The 19,556-nt window shown below is 33.4% G+C and overlaps 1 protein-coding gene across 1 annotated transcript in view; it reads right to left on the reverse strand.

Moving 5' to 3' along the window:
• LOC126884852 (odorant receptor Or2-like) overlaps positions 1 to 19,556 on the reverse strand; it is a 42,853-nt gene that overhangs the window by 220 nt on the left and 23,077 nt on the right. The window contains exons 4-6 of the mRNA XM_050651171.1: positions 14,798 to 14,897; positions 14,442 to 14,543; positions 12,811 to 12,969 (exon numbers count right to left, since the gene is read on the reverse strand). Coding sequence (XP_050507128.1) covers positions 12,811 to 12,969; positions 14,442 to 14,543; positions 14,798 to 14,897 — 361 coding nt within the window. The remainder of the gene's footprint in view (positions 1 to 12,810; positions 12,970 to 14,441; positions 14,544 to 14,797; positions 14,898 to 19,556) is intronic.

The following is a 19,556-nucleotide window of genomic DNA, read 5'->3' on the forward strand; positions in this document are numbered from 1 at the left end:
ACATCAGGACTCGATGGTAAGGATATAATTCTGATCTCAAACTTATATCTGCAACAAAAAGCAACAGTGAACAACAATGAACTGTTCGAGATCTTCCCAGTCGAAAAAGGAGTTAGGCAGGTTTGAATACTTTCACCAGCATTATTTGACATAAATATACTCTGAAAACATATTTAGAGAAGCCCTGGACAAATCAGAAGATGGTATTGCAGAAAAATAGTCAACTTATAGAAAATAGTAGATATGCAGACGATTCAGTATTGCCGGCAGATAGTGAGCATGGGCTCCAAAAGATGATGGGTAATGTAGAAACATGTAATAAATACGGTCTAAAACTAAATTGTTAGAAGATAACAACAATAATCATTAGTATGTAATAACATTAAACTAAACGCCCAAATTACAATAAGCGATACACCGTTAGAAAGATTGAAGAAATATTTGGGTTGCAATTACACGGGATCATAGCTACGAAATAAAAACTCGTGTATAAAGAAGTGCCTAATGAGCTTTTGATTAATTTTTTGGCCATCGAGTTACCTTATGAAGTCAAACTAAAATTACTTTCCAAAAAATTATTTTCTATTAGCGTTCTTTTATCTCACAATAAAGCGTTCTTTTATTTATTACATTCAAATATTCATAGGACTAATTACTACTACTGTTTATTACCTAACAGGTAGAATAGAGGGATGGACACGTCTATAAATATAATTCAAATAATCATGTACAGTCCATTTAATGTTGTTTAGTAAGAACATTAAAACGATCAAATTTAGATATTCATTCTTCTTAATTAAGAAGAATGATATGCCGAATCATCGAAAGAGCAATAAATGGAGAGGACATCCCTAAACAATGGCAAGAAGCCTACATATCGATATACAAAAAAGGTAACAGAAAAGATTGCGAAAATTACAGGGGGATAAGCGTCATCGCTACAATGGGAAAACTGTAGGGCAGGATCCTCAGGAACAAAATAGAGAAAAATATAGAAGGTAAAATCGGAGAAGAACAAGCAGGTTTCACAGCAGGGAAATCATGTCTAGATCATATCCATACAATACAACAGACAATAGAGAAAAAAAAGAGCTAAGAACAAAGATGTACACAGCGTTTATAGACCTTAGGAAGGCATACGACACCGTGCCAAGGAAAGAACTGTACAAAGCAATGACTAAAATAGGGATACCACCTAACCTAACACAAGCAATCAAGAACATGTACAGTGGAAATGAAGTAAATATAAAAATCGGAAACAAGGTAGTTGCTAACTTCAAAACAACAAAAGGATTACTACAGGGATGCCCAACGTCACCAAATCTATTTAAAATATTTTTAGAACACGCACTAATAACTTGGAAGACAAAATGTAGGGGTATGGGAATACCGATAATAGACGATTATATCTACACATTATGTTTCGCAGACGATCAGGTGATGATGGCTCAAGATGAAGAGGATATCAGTTACATGGTAATAATACTAAAAGAGGAGTACAAAAAGGTGGGCCTGGAAATAAATATGAAGAAAACAGAATACTTAGCAATATCGGAAGAAGACGTAAAAAACTTAGAAGTAGAAGATCAAGTTGAAATAAAAGAAACGAAGAATTTTAAATATTTGGGCTTTATAATGTCGAGAAACGGAACAACAGAAGCAGAAATAAAAAGGAGATTGGGACAAACAAGATCTTGCATCAGACAACTCCATAATGTAATCTGGAATACGAACATCAAGGTAAAAACAAAAAAAATGATATACCAAATAATAGTAAGAATCATCATGACATATGCCGCAGAAATTTGGGTCATAAACAAAAAAACCCAAAAAAGCATTCTGGCAACCGAAATGGAATACTCGAGAAGATGCTGTGGTCTCACCAGCAGATAGAGAATAATAAATGAGGAGACAAGGAGAAGAATGCAAGTGGGAAAAGGTGCCCTGCAATATATAGACGAGAGAAGACTAAAATGGTACGGCCACGTACGCAGAGCAGAAAACACTTGGATAAACAAGGTTGCAGAATGGAGCCCAAGAGGAACGAGAAGAAGAGGACGACCGAGAAGATCTTGGAAAAATGAAGTCGACGAAGCCATGTCTAAGAAAGGATTGTAAGACGCAGACTGGGAAGATCGAAAAAAATGGAAGTCCTGGCTAACGGAAGGGAAACGGCATTAGCTGTAGACAACCCTTTATATATAAATTTAGATATATAGGTGATGGACGGCTATGCTGACAAATGTTTCAGTCCTTAAGAGAGCAAATGCTACCCGCGAGCTGCTTGATAATATCAAATATAGAAAGATGGCCTATTTTGGACACGTAGTAAGGGGAGACCGGTATAATATTCTTCAACTTATTATGATGGGTAAAATCGAAGGACGCAGAGGAATTGGTAGAAAGCAGGCCTCTTGGTTGAAGAATATCCGGGAGTGGACAGGAATAAAGAAAGCAGAACACCTATTTAGAATAACTCGAGACAGAGACAGTTTCGCCATGTTAATCGCCAACGTCAAGGGGACTTGATAGGGCACGTTAAGAAGAAGGTGATGAAACAAGTAAAGAAGCATACAAGAGACTTCAGAAGTACAGAACTAGATTATTCCGGAGTACTACGCAAACCACAGACGAGAAGAAAAAAAGAATTTAAAAAACCTTAAAAACTGTTCTAAACGAAATTGTTAACCACCATCACAGAAATAGACAACAGAAAAGACTCACTAAGATTCCACTGACAGATAAACATCTACAGAAAAGAATTCTAATGCAGAATATTAGCCTGCAAGGATAGGTATGGTTCTATAATTAGTGACAAGAAAACAGATTGGTGAATGATTTTGAAGAACTGCTCAATGGCAATCATGAACTTATACTTACAGGAGCAGTAAGCGTGGTCACAATTTAGACCGATTTTTCAAAACCATTCCATTGCAAAAATGGACTAAGACAGGGCGATGGACTATCTTGTCTCTTATTTAACTTTAGTGCCCCAGAAAACGTAGCTCGAGGGACACATATTAATACAAATGACACTATCTTCTACAAATCTGTATAACTTGTCGGATATGCAGATAAGATCATTATCATAGCTAGGTCGACAGAGTCTCTGACCGAACCATTCCTGTTGTTAAAAGCATTTGCACTGATAATGGTCTTCTTTAAGTGCCATCTCCGCGACGGTAATCACCATAGCTATTCGGACTTGACAAACGGCTGCTCAAAAAGTTCATTAATTTGATGTACGTCCGTACCATTCTCTCAGGTTACCCAGCCACGATATTCTGCGTCTCCCTATGCTTCTTTTTCCTTGAAGCTTTCCCTGCATAATCAATTGGAGCAAATTGTATCTCTCTCCACGTGTAATATATTCGTGATTTTCCAATTTTCTTGTTTTAATTGTATTAAGGATATCCTTAATATATAATATATACTTGATATATTTAATGGTTTTAATGGTATTTAAGATAATAATTTCTTTATTATCTTTCTTAGAACCTCTTCGTTTGTGACGTGTTCTGTGCACGATATTTTCAGAATTTTTCTGTAAAACCACAGTTCGAAAGATTCTAATTTTTTCATTGATGCTGCATTTAAGGTCCAGGCTTCCATTCCATTTAACAAAGTCGAGAAAACGTAGCGCCTAGGCAAGCTAACTCTTAGCTCCAATTTCAAATCTCTTGTGCAGAGCACTTTTCTCATTTTGTTAAAATTTGCTCTAGCCTCTATTCTGATTTTGATTTCCTGGAGGTAGTCAGTTGTGGAGTTGATCATTGTTCCAAGATATGTATATTGGTCTACTCGTTCGACATTACAGTTCTGTTTATGAAGAGATTCTCGTTATATCTTTAAGTTTTCGATATTTCCATAAATTTTGTCTTCTTGACGTTCATTGTTAGACCGTATTCCTATCCAAACTACACTATTCTGGTCACCAGCCTCTGAAAATCCCCAGTATTTTCGGCTAAGGTGACAGTGTCATCCGCATATCTAATGTTGTTAATGGGAACTCCATTTACCTTTAATCAAGCTGTTTCACCCTCAAGAACTTTTTTCACAATCTCTTCCGAGTAGGCATTAAAAGATTTGGCGACAACATGCATCCCTGTCTCACCCCACATCTGATTTCAATTTCCTTTGACAGCTGTCCATTAACACTGATAATAGTACTACATATTACGTATATGTTGTATTAGGTCAAGCGAGAAGACGCTTATGAGAATAATATTGACGATTAAGAATTAGAATGTGTGGACACCTTCACGTACCTAGGCTCGGTCAGCGAAGAAATTAAAAGAGGAATAGTGCTTGCCATAAGCTTACTATAGATACGAAAGCCTATGCATTATTTTGTGGTCTTTAAAACCTGCCCGTATAGTGGCGCGCCTAGCTTAAATTTGTTGGAACTAGCCTTAGAGGGAAGTGTAAAATTCTCCCTCCTCAAGAAACTAGCCAAGAACACGCAGTTATTTTACGTGGCCCGTATTCAATAGAGAGATATTGCATAGTCACTTTTGCACTTGCTGTATTACATCACGCGTTATTTTGACAGTAGAGCATGCGCAGATGTGATATTTGGCTTACGCTGCGTTATTGGAAATAGTAGGGAGTTTTTGTTGCTACGTAACGTACGCATCTCCGTATACGTAAAGCAACTAACGTGTCGTAGAGGATGAATGTTAAAATAGGTAGTTTTTGTAACTGCCTTAACGTAACGTAAAGCAAATTGTAAAGTCATTTTTAAATTCCGTTGACATTTAAAAAAATAAAACAATGTTCACACAATATACAATTAATATACAAATGTAAAAAAAGATAATTGAATGATGAAATTGTATGGTTTTAATTGCTTCTATTTAAATATAAAAATATTATTTTTCCTTAGGTTAAAATTTTTTTATTTTTGTTTATACATATTTTTAGTTGTAAATTATTGTATACCTACATCAGAATTCCAGTAAGTATAATGTAAATAGTGTGGTAATATTTATTTGAAAATTTTACTGAAACTAGGTCATTTGTTTATCTAGTTATTAATTGTGGTGATCACTGTATTTCTTAAATTAATACAAGATTTGCTTGTTTTGCTTTATTAATAGACAACTTAAAAACAATAAAATTTTAAATCTATTATGAAGTTCCAATTTCCAATTACAAACACAGAATAATTTTACTCAAATAGACTAAACCAATATAACCTTAAAATGTTTATAAACGGGTAGTACGCTGGACGCTGATGAAATGTTCATTTGGTAGGTAATAGGTAATCGGGCAAGATCCTCGTGTGCATTCGGTGACTTTCGGCTCGATAGGGATGCGTATGAACCTAACGTACCAGCCCGTAACCTTAGGTAATACGTATCGCGATACGGGAGTTCAACCATTAATGCGCAAGCGTATATGTCAAAAAGATGCGTTACGTTTACGTATTTGTGTGCACAAAAACTCCCTAGGCCTGCCGTTATTAGGGGAGCCGTTACGCTGTGCGGTATTCGTTGCGCTATTTTCTTTTCAGGTTATGTTTGTTGTTTGTTTTTCATTTAAACCAAGTTTATTTGTAATAATTTTCTAAATTGCAAGTACCTGACAGTAGCAAACTAATCAGATTTACATCTGATGATGATTTGTGTTTATTAAAATAAGTTTTAGGTCAAAATCAACTGACTTATTTAGAAAATTGGACGTTAGTTCAGGAAAACATGAAGTGTACAACAGAATTTTTTTTTATTTTAAGAACACTCAAGGATCATTTTGTTTCTCATGCTCGATATTTGGAAGAGAATTCAAACCTTCCTTCCATTTAAATCAAATTCTTTATTTTTAGCATGTAATACGAATAGGTGTATGTTCATCTTCCAGAATGTTATGCAAGATGATAAACTAGATGTCTTCATCATTAGCATTGGCCGAAATAAGAACTTCTATTGGCCGAAAATTGCATACAAATTAGACAAACAACTAATCTTAATCGAGCCGTAAAAATACCGCCACCAAAATGTTGAGCAATATATGTATTTATGACACGTCTGAGAAATGTCAATTCTGTCAAAATAGCGCGGTGTAAATAGCGCAACGTAGGCTGTGTTAAATTTGCAATATCTCTCTAATATTTTAACGCAGCAGTCACTATCATATTAATCTGTATTAATTTTTTTTTGTTTTTGTTTCTGCAAAAATGTTGAAAATATAAATTGATTATAGAGTTTTTTTCACTAGTCTTGACCTCACAAGTAAATACTTTTCGAGTTATTTGCGAGTGAATATATTCATTTCTCAAAAAATATTACGTTTTTAGACGGATTTTCGCAAATAACTTAAAAAGGAAGTATTTCACCGAAAAAGCATTCATAGCAAAAATACAGCTTATCAAAAAGTGAAAAAAATGTTTTATATAAATATGACATGAAGTCGTAGACCCAGTAAAAGCAGAGTTGTAGCTAATGAAAAGTAGGTTCTTATTATTTGTCAAATTCAAAATTGAATATTTCTACATGAAATAACCAAAAAATTAAGAACTTTTTGGGGAAAACTCATCATAACTTTTTTAAAAAGTTTAAAAACAGCTTTAGTTTTTTTGAGTTTCTAGTATCAGAAGTAAACAAGTTGCGCACAAAAAAAAAGTTGATCCCTTTTTTTTTGTAAAAAAAATCTAAAAATCACCTTCTAATTAGCATCTCAAATGAAATTAATCAATAGCGCTTCATAAGTTACTTTACGTATGTATGCTGATAGAGTATCTGTAAGTATCGGTTCAAAGTACTTATTTTTGAAAGGCTGTAGTTAAAAGGGCTTCAATGAGTTACTAATCACGAGTATATGCAAATTCGGAACAGCCATATCTTAACCAATTTTTGTATTACAGAAAAACAAAATATTCAGAAAAGCAAAACCTTTACACTTTGGGATATTTCGTATCACTGATAAATTAGAAAGTTATTTTTAAAAAAAGGCATTATTTTTTTCAAAATAAAAAAAATACCGTAAAACTAAATTTACGATGAAACTTACAGATCATATTATAAACAATACATAAGTAAAGTCACTTGTGAAGCGGTACCAATAATTTGATTTTATTCGTCTTGAGGGGCCAAACGAAAACAACAAACAACTTTTTTTCTTTTTAAATCGTGTTCTGTTGTGATTTATAGCAAATTTATAGCATCTCTTTCGAAATAAAAATTTTATGAAGTTCCCTTTTATAGGGTGATTTTCACGCTTTTTTAAAACTATATTTTACAAAAAAGGACCAACTTTATTTTCAGCGTAACGTGCTTACTTTAATGCTAGAACTTTTTTAAAAACAAAAACAAAGCTTTTTTAAACACTTCAAAAATTTGCGATGAGTTTTACCAGAAATGTGCTTCATTTTTTGGTTATTTCAAGTTGAAATATTCGATTTGGAATTTGACGAATAAGAACTTACTTTTCATTAGCTACAACTCTGCTTCTACTGAGTATAAAGACTTTATTTTTTTTTAATTTTTTATAAACTATATTTTTATTCAATACTTTTTTCGATAAAATACATACTTATTGTGTTATTTTCGTAAAACCGTCTAAAAACGTGTTTTGTTTGTTAAAAAACGGACATAATATTCACTCGCAAATAACTCGAAAAGTATTAGCTTAGTGAAAAAACTCAATACAACAAAACTTGCTACAATTATCAGTTTATCCACTTGATAGATACTAGATAGTATTAGACTTATTGATATTATAGCTACCTAGCCTTATACAAAGTGGATTTAGAAAGTCCACATCTACATTAGACAACCTATAGTGGATATTGAATCTGTAATTCATGGGTCATTTGGAGAAAGGCACTTGAGAAAGGCACTTTGCCGAAACAGCTGTAGTAATAACATAGTTGTAATAAATTTTGTGGAAGTATAGAAAAACAAACGTTTTTCAGTGTTTTATTGTGAGATAAAATGAACTTCCATCAAGTAACGGTCGAATCCATCAATCATTTGGATGTGATCAAGTATGTTTGGCTTATGGCTATCTTTTATTATATTTTATAACGCGTGCCATTTGGGGATTAGATATAAGAATTCTATAAGTTGGTCAATTCCAGGAAATATAAAATTTATTAGTAATTTCCTATATAGACGAAACTTATTCGAATAGATAACGTTCTTTTAGACTCAAAAATCTAATTAAACGACATTCCTCAATGGTCTACTCGTTGCACTTTTCCTTATTGCCATCAATGACATCGCTAAATCACTTAACCCACTAGTCATTTAGAAATTAGAGAATTGGTCAAACACTACTGGCCTAGAATTTTCTCCCACTAAAACGAAAACAATAATCTTCAGTAAAACTCCAAAGAAGCACATTATACTACCAAAAATCTACCTAAAGAATTTCTTCTTCTACTTTTTCTTTTATATAGGCAGTACTGCCTGTTTTTCTTCAACAGTTCCTTTCATTCTGTCCCTAAATTGTCATTCCATCTTTTCCTTGGGTGTCCTATACTTCTTCGGCCTAACGGTGACTTGTCCCTGGCTATTCTTACTATCCTTGATTCAGACATCCCTCTTATGTGTTGATTAAACTCTTCTTTTCTATTCTTTACCCAGCTATTTATATTGTCTACCCCACATATGCATCTGATTTCCTCACTTCTTATCCTGTCCCGTAGTCATTTTCCAGCAATCTTCATTTCGTTGGTCTCCAGACGTCTTTGTATTTTGCTTGCATCTGGACTTGTTTCGGCATTTTAAGTCATAACTAATCTAATAACTTCAGTCAAATGACTTATATATTCGGTCCTTTGTTTCCACTCTAAGGTATTTGTTTTTCCAAATTGTGTCGTTTAGGCATCGGCCGTTCTACTGGCTTTAATTATTAGTCTTTAACCTCTTCTTCGATATTATTGTCGGCTGATAGATTAATTCCCAGGTATTTACTTTTATTGTCTAAGTACAATTTGCATCTTATTGGTTCTTTGGATATTACTAAGCTTTTTCTTTTTTGGGCTGATATTTTCATATTCATTTCTTTTACGTTAATGTTGAATTCGTGCAGTAATCTTTGTAGGTCGTCTTTACACTCTGCTACTAACACGGTGTCATCAGCGTAACAGAGTATTTTTATCTCTTTATCGCCCATTTTTTACCCTCTTTTTTTATTCACTTGTTTTATTATTGCATCCAGCATTATGTTAAACAGTAGAGGGCTTAGTGAATCTCCTTGCTTGATTCCTGTGTTTGCTTCTATATGGGTTCTGTTATTATTCCATAGACTTTCATTCCTATTTTATTTCGTACATAAATGTTTTCTATCAGTTTTATAATATCCAGTGGTAAATTTTTGTCATATAGTAGGTGTATCACATCTTTTAATTGTATTCTATCAAACGCTTTCTCTAGGTATATAAAACAGAAAAACGCTCGCTTGTTATATTCTAATGATTTCTCCGCTATTTGTCTTATCACAAAAACTGCATCGTTATGATCTTCCACTTTTAAATCCTTGTTGTTCAACCGATATATTTATGCACGCCAATATTTTCTTCATCAGTATTTTTGTTGTGAGTTTCAGTATAGTGCTCCGTAAATTTATCCCTCTATAATTACTGGGGTCTGCCCTATCACTTTTCTTAAATAACGCTATCATCTGAGTGGTACTCCATTCTTCTGGAATTCTTCCTGTATTTATTATTTTACTTATCAGGATATTCAGTTCTTTGTGAAGTCTCTCTCCTCCGTATTTTAAAAGTTCATTAGCTATTCCATCTTTCCCTGGTGCTTTTCGATTTTTCATCTGTTTTAAGGCGTTCGTTACATCTTCCTCTTTAATTTCTGTTTGCTCATCCGATTCTAATCCTTGTTTACAGTTCTTCATGATTAGCTGTTTGATACAGGTTTTCTAGGTAAGTTGTCCATGTATTTTTATCAATATGTTTTACTTCTATCAATTCCTTCATCTCTGCTGTTTGACCTCTTATCATTTTCCACATTTCCTTTTGCATCCCGTATAAGTCGTGCTCCATCTCTTTTGAAAATGCTTACCAATGTTCTGTTTTCTTCCTTCTTACTATTAAGTTTAACTCATTTCAAACTCTTTTATATTCTTTATATGTTTGTCTCGTTCTTTTGAATTTGTATTCTAGCTAGATTTTCTTTTTTTCTTGGCATTTTATTTTTATTCCTTCACAGATCCATGGTGTTCTCCTTTTCTTTAGTATATGTTTACTTATCTTACGTTCTCCAAGTGCGTCCGTTACTGCTATTTTGATATTATCTCTAATCTTCCTCCAACTTTCTTCTATGTCTTCATCTAGGGTTATATAGTTTTCGTTCAGTACTTTTTGCAGTCTTCTCTGGTATAGATCTCGTGTTGACAAGTTTTGTAGCTGTTCTACCTCTATTCTTGTCTCACATTCAATAGGGTCTTTTTTCCTGTTTTTTTTTTGTAGATGTATTCTGATTTTTCCAAGTACTAGGTTGTGATCACTTCCGATATTAGCTGCACTTAAACATCTTATATCTAGTACTTGAGAATGATGGATGTTTCTGTTGGTCAATGTATAATCAATATCGGATCTGTGTGCTCTTGTATTTTTGAATGTATATTTTTGTTGATCTTTGTGTCTGAAGAACGTATTGTTTATTCGAAATTCGTTCTGAGAGCAAAAGTTAATAAGTAGTTCCTAAAGAGTTTACAATAAATTATTCAGAATTGATTAACTTCTTAGGAATAAAACTGGATAATCGTCTATCTTGGTAAGACAATATACACTCACTCCGACTGTCAGCTCAAATGGGCTCAACTTAATGAAAGATATCTCTCATAAACAATGGATTGTCGACTTCCAAACTCTTATGGCTGTTCACTGAAAGTTGGGTTTCAACCTGAGATATAATACGCTAAAGTGTTACGTTTGGCTTGTTCTCTTGTATGGAATGAAAGCATGGATAATAAAGGCCAGCTCCACTAACAAACTTGAAGTCTTTGAAATGAGGTGCCTGCACTGAATGCTTAAAATATCATGGACATACTTAGGGACATATTGCAAGGAGAAAGGTATATACTTGTCGGCAACTGGAACTCGAAGGAAACATAGAGGGTAAGAGAGGTCTAGAAAAAGATGTCATGGCTGGGTAATATTCGCCAAATGATATTAATGAAATTACTCTTAATAGAATCATGTAATCGTGACTATCTAACATCTCACCTGACAATACAATGCACGGTGGACGCCTACGCAGAAATACACGGCACCTTTAAGAAGTAAAGTTAATAATAAATAATTCAATAATTATACTTAGTCACTATTTTCCCCCTAACTCGGAAAATCTCGACCATACGAAAAAACTTGGAAGAAATTGTAGGAAATCGCGATTGCAACAATTTTTTTTTTTGCCCTTGGGAGCTATGTTCATTTAGCCAGCACCAAATCCTAAACTAAAAACTATCTAATCCTAACAAGCAGCGAGATTATGACGAAACCAAAACGAGCAAGGATGGAAAAAGGAAAAAGACTTTTCACACCCAGGGATCGATCAGGGTGACTAACCACAGAATAGGTAGACCGATTGCAACAATTTACGAGTCCTTACCATTTTTCTCTCGAAGAGTTTAAAGTGGTCGAGCGGGTTACTAACTCAATTTCATTTAAATAAATACAGTTGCAATATCTCCAAACAAAATATACAATCATCAGAAGAGACTGTAATTAACGAAAATAACGAGACTGTAATTAACGAAAATAACTACCTAGTTTTTTCATCGAGATTATGAGGCAAATAAGAAATGTACAATATCAATATCTAAAATCACCCAGTGAGTATTTTTCTCGTTAAATAAATTTTTTATTAAATAAGTTATATTATTATATATATTATATAAAATTATTAAATAAACTTTAGAATATTCAATGATTTGGTTCAAGAATTCAAATTAAAAGACAAATTACAATTACAATAATTATCCTTGCTAATTTAAAAACGAGTTTACAAAGTAATACATAGGTACACTCCAATAATTATTTTAAAGATTGCCATTGTTATCGTTGAATGAGAACACAAATTTAAATGCATCAAAAGAAATAAATGATTTTTATTATAATCCGGTCGATCCGACCGACCCCAAATTCCGATAACTAAAGCTACCTGAATACGTTTCATCGTTGTCTCAGGTAAATTCAATCTCGTACCTAGAAAGCTGCTAACGCCATCTATTTCTAAAACCACTGGTGTCGTACATAAACGCTCATTTAGTTTCGTATCTTCCAGTATATTTATCAGTCAACGCTATAAGCGTTACTATGGCTTGAGAAGACAGATCTCAAAACTACACAGAAAAATTGAAGTGAGCGTTTACAAAACACTAGTCAAACCAGGGCTAATATATGGAGCAGAAACGTGGTCATCTACACATAATGGCCAAGAACTAGTTCATTGTTTCAAGTGAACAATCATAAGAAGAATATATGGAGGAATATGAGAGCAAGGTTTGTGGAGCAGGCGTTACAACTTGGAATTATATAGAAGTTTTGTGAAACCTGACGTAAAATTTATTAAGGAAGCACGCCTTAGATGGACAGGGCATGTAATCAGGCGAAAGAAAGGTGTAATAATTAGAAAAGTTTTAGACCGAAGAGGATAACCAGAAAAATACCGAGAATTAGATATCAAGACAACTTGGAGGGTGATTTAAAATCTATTGGAATTACAGCATGGAAAAGAGTGGCCAGAGACAGGTCAAATGGAGGATTGCTTTGATGAAGACTTTCGCTCATAGCCATGATACCACTGATCGTAATAATAATGACGAAACAGATGAAAAAGTTCTACTTACGCTCTTGAATGTGTCGATGGTCATATCACCAATAAAGGCTGAATTACATGTCAGCGGTTTTTGAGACCTCATCATTACTAGCAACAAGGTTTTCCTTGCTTTTGAGTTGTAGTTTATCCATGCAGTTTCATTATAGATGATGTTAGCAACTTCAACACTCTGGAAAAATGATAGAAAATGAAGTTTAGAGCATTGCACAAGCTAAAAAGTGAAAAATTGAAAGACAGTTGAAAATTTAGCATTTTTATGATTAAGATTATTATATTTTAAAAGACCAATCGATGACCGTTTCCCAGTATAATTTGCCAAACAGCACGGATTTTCATAAAACTGTGGATTTATGTTCTACTTACTCTTCACTTTAAATTTAACACTGTGTCGGAGTTTTTTTTTTAGATTGGGGGTGGAAGCTACTCTTTCTCGGGGATGAAAATAATTTATTGCAAATAAATCAAGAAATAGATAAACTCACTAATTCAAAATAACTTTTAAACTTTAAAGTTGGTGCTTGATTGAACACTTCATTCATTTTTAAAGACTTGGATTATAAGCTTGAATCCACAACTTCATAAGCAATGTAGCTTAGACTAGCAAGCATGTAAACCGATGATTTAATCATGACAAGTTGATACAGATCGTTTAGAAAATTATTTTTTTATAACTATTCTAAGGGTTGGCTATTAAGGATTGAATTAACTGTATAACAAATTTTAAATTGTGTCCCTTAATGTAATTTGACGTCTCTTCGACTTATCTTAGGATTCAATCGATTTTCTGCTGGCATCTTCTGTCTAAAATTATTTTAAAATACGGGTAGGTACTTTTCAGCCCTAAAAATACAAAGCAACCACCGTAGTGAGTTGCATTTCAAATATAACGTAAGTAGAACATTAATACAATTTTTGTGCAAATTGGTGCTGTTTTAGCAAACTTTTGGCTCAAAAGCTTTCAAGTTCTTAATCTCTAATTGATCAAACTTAGAGTAAAAACGTAGCAGCTCAACAACCTTATCCTTAGATCCATTCTTAGGTGTTTACTATATTATAATAGATGTTTAATTTTCACAAATTTTGCCCTTGTTATTTCTATATGGGTTTTAATATCTTGTGCTTGTTCTGCGTTTTGATTAACAAATGTTCCTAGATATTTGAATTTGTCTACCCTTTCTATCAGGATATTTTTAATATGAAGTCTTAGGTTGCCTTTTGGATTTGTAATGACCATGGATTTTGTTATCTTTAACTTAATTTTAAATCCATATATGGTACACTTTTCGTTCAGCCGTTCAGTATTAACAGCATATTATTAATGATTTTATCATTTATGATTATGCCATCCTTACACTCTCATACAGATTCTTGGAAGACAGCATTTGATCTTCAATTCCAATTTTGAATTTCTGCTTTTGAATATTAATTAGTTTAACGTGCTGGACGTTGTAAAATGCTTTTTAGAAATCAATAAAGCTTGTTTACATGACGTCTTGATTCATGTCTAGATTTCTTTGCATTAACACATTTATACCGAATAATGCTTTCCTAGTCCCCATATCGTGTAGTTTATCGTGTATCGTATCACCGTATTTTACCTTCAATGACTACCTAGATTACTTATCAAAAAGGATCGATTACCTCCACTTTGATTTCATTAGCGTACCATAAAAATAAGAACATCTGAGTAAGTGTCATAAATACTACGACAGTTTTTTGAACAGCTTCATCGATATTTTGTGCCTACAAAAAAGGATATAACTATACCTATCAGTATGCAAAAACTATTTGTCTAGTACAAATATTTCAGAATGAGAATAAACGAGATAAAAATAAAAGAAACAGTGATACTATTTGTACAGGATATTTCAGCTTTAATGTAGGTACTCTAGGTACTATGCAATGTTGTTGATGAAGAGACATATTTTTTAATAAAACTGAAATATACGTTAATACTTTAATTATTTAAATTATTTTGACATTCCTACTAATCTTACCATCAATAACTGCATCAAAAATAACGCCACTTCCATGGAATTGCAAAAGAATGCGAGAAGGACAAACTCCTTGCAGGCTTTATTTACAAGTCTCATTAACCTAAAACATTATATTCCCAGTTTAATTATTGCACTTACCTACGCAACTGCTAAAGCATTAGTACTAGAATTAAAATAAATATTTAACCAATGCTTATTCGATGAACACAATTTTCCAGATAAAAACAGGACTTCGATAGCCTATCCTGCATTCTATTTTATTGATTAGAATATTTTTATTAACTTTTGCGGTCACAATATAATAAAAGATTTCCACCCCCGAGATGAGGTGGCAACCACCCCCATGGTAAAAGCGTCTTTCGGAATCATATAGATTTTGATCCTTGGACTATTCACTAATTATTCTCAAATTTTCAAGCAAATCAATCCATTCTGTAAAAATTGCGAGTGAAAAGCTTCGGTTCCTGGCCTATAGTTGCATTGACGTGTATTTTAGGAGTATTCTATATCTGGAATCAATCCTTGCTTTATTCATTCCGTCTAATATGGCCCAAATGAAGAGGTTCATTGTATTCGTTACACTTTTCGATAAGTGTCCTTATTGTCTGTAGATGTTGTATGGTACTACAACCTTTGCGGAATTCCGCTTGTTCAATAGGTTGGTAACTATCGAATTTATTTGATAGTCTGTTGGGAACTATCTTCGTAAGCAATTTGTATGAATGTGGTATAACGGCTTATTGGTCTGTAATTTTAGACTTTGTGTCTCCTTTCATGTGTACTAAAAATACCTGCGCATTTTTCCAAGAGGTTGGAATAGCACCCCCAAAAAGGCACTTGTTCATCAGTATTTTAACTGCCCCCAAAGTAATTTGACCTTCAGCTGTAATCATCTCTTTTATTATTCCGTCGTCTCCAGGAGATTTTCCATTTTTTATTTGTTTCAAGGCATTTACAAATTCCTCGTTGGTAATTTCTGGTAGTGTTTCAGATCCTACATGTAGTATTCTTCGTTCTATATTTCATATGGTTTCATACTCCTGTTTTTCTCTATAATATTTTCGATTTTTTCGGTATCAAAGTCCAAAAATCACCAACAGTTTCCAAAAATTACGTCACGTCACTTGAGCCGATTTTTTAAATTACACGTCACTTTACGGTATTTCGCGAACTTTACGACGAAATTGTCTTTCTTAGATCCGCGGCTGAGCCCTAATAATTCTAGGATTCTTTAGATACAATCGTCATAAAAGTCCGTGTGATATTTAACAGTTTTAATTATTAAAATAGACAACTAAAATTATAGATACTATTAAATTGACGAAATGTAAATGTGTTTGTGTAATTGCGACCAAAATTTACGTGTTCTTGTTCTTACAAAAAGAAATGTATTTGGAAATAATTGCGTCTAATCAATATTATAACCGGCTTGTCATAATACCCGTCTTAAAGCGTCTTTTAACGTCTTATCCCAAATAACACGTCAGTCGTGGTTCTGATGTATCGTCAATCGACTAACTGTATTGATTCCCACACTAACCAAAACAGTCTCCTTTTTCCCCTCTTCATGCTTAAAAATTCTACTGCAATAAATTTAGCGCCCTACTAGTAATAAAAATTGGTTCACAGTGGCGAATGCTATTCTTACTTAATGATGTCTTAAAGTTTCAAAGTTAAAAGTAGTTCGCACCGGCTACCGTAGTAATCCCCATCCGTTTCACCCATCTGGGCCGACGCGACGTAGGTCCATATGCGTGAGACTCGTATTTCGTGCTCTTAATAATAATTAAGACAAATTATATACAGGAGATTTAAAAATATAAGATAAAATATTTACAATTCTATATACATATATAATCTTAATATACATATATAATCTTAACCTTCCTACCTAACGGTGTAAGGTGGTTAGATGGTAAGACCCAAATAATTATAGAAAAATATGCGCCCCACCTTTTGTGGACTTCGACAAGGATGCTATCTGCCACCAACTTTATTTAAAGCTGATATTGATTAAACACTAAAAAACTGAAAGAAAATGATTTTTAAGCAATCTACAAATCTCAAAGATATACAGGCAAATATATGTATATACAGAAAAATATGGAATAAGATGATATTGCCTGAAATATTTTATAACTGATAATAAAACGCCCCTAATGATGCTCAAGGAGGGAAAATACACTTGGGCAGCATTTAATAAAATAATAAAATAAAGGTGCTCGATATCTGCCTCTTATTTCAATAAAGTATAAGTGCTGTTTCACATTATAAGAATTTTGAACCTACGAGGGTTTTCTCGTGCGATAATTTTGGCGCACCTATCCTTTTCACACAATAAGAATTGAGTCGCACGAAGATATTTTGCTGTGTGGTTTGGTATATTATTTTTATTTACACTTTGTGGCTGAGGTAGGTAGGTAGATGATAAGATGTCGGATATGCATCATTATGATGTATTATTACAAATGGGTATTTTTTGTCCATACTTTTGTCCTAATGTACTGTAATGCGTATTTAATTCATTTGCAATTTCTATTTTGTAAGTTATTATTTCTTATGTTTTTAATTAAAAGCCTTAATTTGTTTTTATAATCGTTGTTCTACTAAGTTATTTGTGGGATCTTGGATAAGCTCATCTAATTAGCCCATACAATCTATGTAATAAACTATTCTAAATGGGAAATAAGCCACAATTGAACTAAAAAATGATTTTATTAACGTTTCGACATCCGATTTGGGCGTGGAAACGTTAATAAAATTATTTTTTTAGCTAAATTGTGGCCCATTTCCCATTAAGAATAGTTTATTATAAAAATTACACAAGGAAACAGCTTCAGAACAACATTACAATCTATGTTTTTCATGTACAGAATTTAAAAGACCCTCTGTCATCCATTAATTTTTAAATGTTGTTCCCCTCGTTTTAAATGTTGTTTTTAGATAATTTAACACAAGACGTGACCGTCGCCCTACTCCAGTTTTCACTGAGTTGTTTACACTATAAAACTAAATATAATTTCCTAGAATAAAAGGTATATTTTATATAGAGCGAAATCAAATTATAGCGTTGTGTTTACTTTATCGTCGAAGAAAGAGAAATAAAAGGAACCGAATTCATTGGGCCCATCCCATTAACACAAAAAGATACGATTTATATATTTTTATATTCACACATATTGATGGCCACTTCTACATATACTCAACGTTAATTATTGCAACTATGTAAAATAAACTTTATCATAATATACTCAGCAGTTTTAATTACTGTTGTTATCAGTAACATATAATTAATTTTGCTGTACTTATAAAATGTGTTTTTTTCTTTATCACCTAATTCGTCAACACAATTATGGATCTTTATCAACACAATTATGGAATACCGAAGTTCTACGTAATAAGGAGACAGAACAGAAATTTCAAAAGGCATTAAAAATGGCTCTAACACAGACGGAAGACTCTAACAACATAGACTCAGCTTGGAAAAATATCAAATTAGCTCTGACAAGCGTATCAGATGAAATACTAGGACACAAAAAGAAAACAACAAAAAAATGGTTCGATGATGATTGCCCGAACTCCATAACAGCAAAAAATATGGCTAGAAGGAACGTGCTACAAAACCCCTCGCACAACAACAATGAAATGTATAGACAAAGAAGAACAGAGACAAGAAAACTAATGAAAAGGAAGAAGAGGGAGTATCAGGGACAAATATTCAGAGATATAGAAGAAAAAAGAAAGAACAAATAAGCGAGACAGTTCTTCCAAGAAGTTTCAGATATCAAGACCGGGTACCAAGCAAGAACAGGACACTTCCTGCAAAACGACAGTGGGCAACTTATCACTGATGACAAGGAAATCCTAAAAACATGAAAAGAATACTTCTATCAACTATTGAACTCCCAATCTAGCAGAAATACATCAAACATAGAGGTACATACAGCTGAAATAGAAGACCAATACCCGACATACGAAGAAGTAATACAGGCAATTAAAAAACTTAAAAATAATAAGACACCAGGTAGCGATGGTATACCCGCAGGGTGCTTAAAATATGGAGGAGAAGCGTTGTACAGTTCTATATACAAGCTAATTGGAGAGACGAAACAATGCCAGATGAATGGAAAGAAGGGGTTATTGTACCAATGCACAAAAAAAGGAAACAAAAAGCAATGTATTAACTACCGGGGAATAACACTCCTAAACACTACCTACAAAATCCTTGCAAACATCCTGCTAGAAAGAACCAAAACATACAGAGAAGAAATCGTTGGAGATTATCAATGCGGATTTAGACCGGGCCGCTCTAATATTGACCAGATATTCACAATAAAACAGATAATGGAAAAATGCTGGGAGTTTGATCGTGAGCTTCATCAGATGTTCATAGATTTTAAACAAGCATTTGATAGAGTATGCAGGGCTAGACTGTGGACAGCGATGCAGGAACTTGGGCTTTCCATAAAAACTAGTCAGGTTGATACGGATGTGTATGGAACGGTTACGATGTAAGGTGAGATTTGGACAACAACACTCGGAGACATTTGAAATAAACAATGGACTAAAACAGGGAGATGCACTTTCACCACAACTCTTCAACTTAGCTATGGAGCACATAATCAGAAGTGCAAGAATCGAAAAACCGAATACAGTATTTCATCGAGAAGGATCAAACTTACTACTGGCATTTGCAGACGATATCGATCTAATAGGAAACACACGATTAAGGATGAAGGAGACTTTCGTGAGGTTCGAG

The sequence above is a fragment of the Diabrotica virgifera genome, chromosome 1 (genome assembly GCF_917563875.1).
Source record: "Diabrotica virgifera virgifera chromosome 1, PGI_DIABVI_V3a".
NCBI classification, from domain to species: Eukaryota; Metazoa; Arthropoda; class Insecta; order Coleoptera; family Chrysomelidae; genus Diabrotica; species Diabrotica virgifera.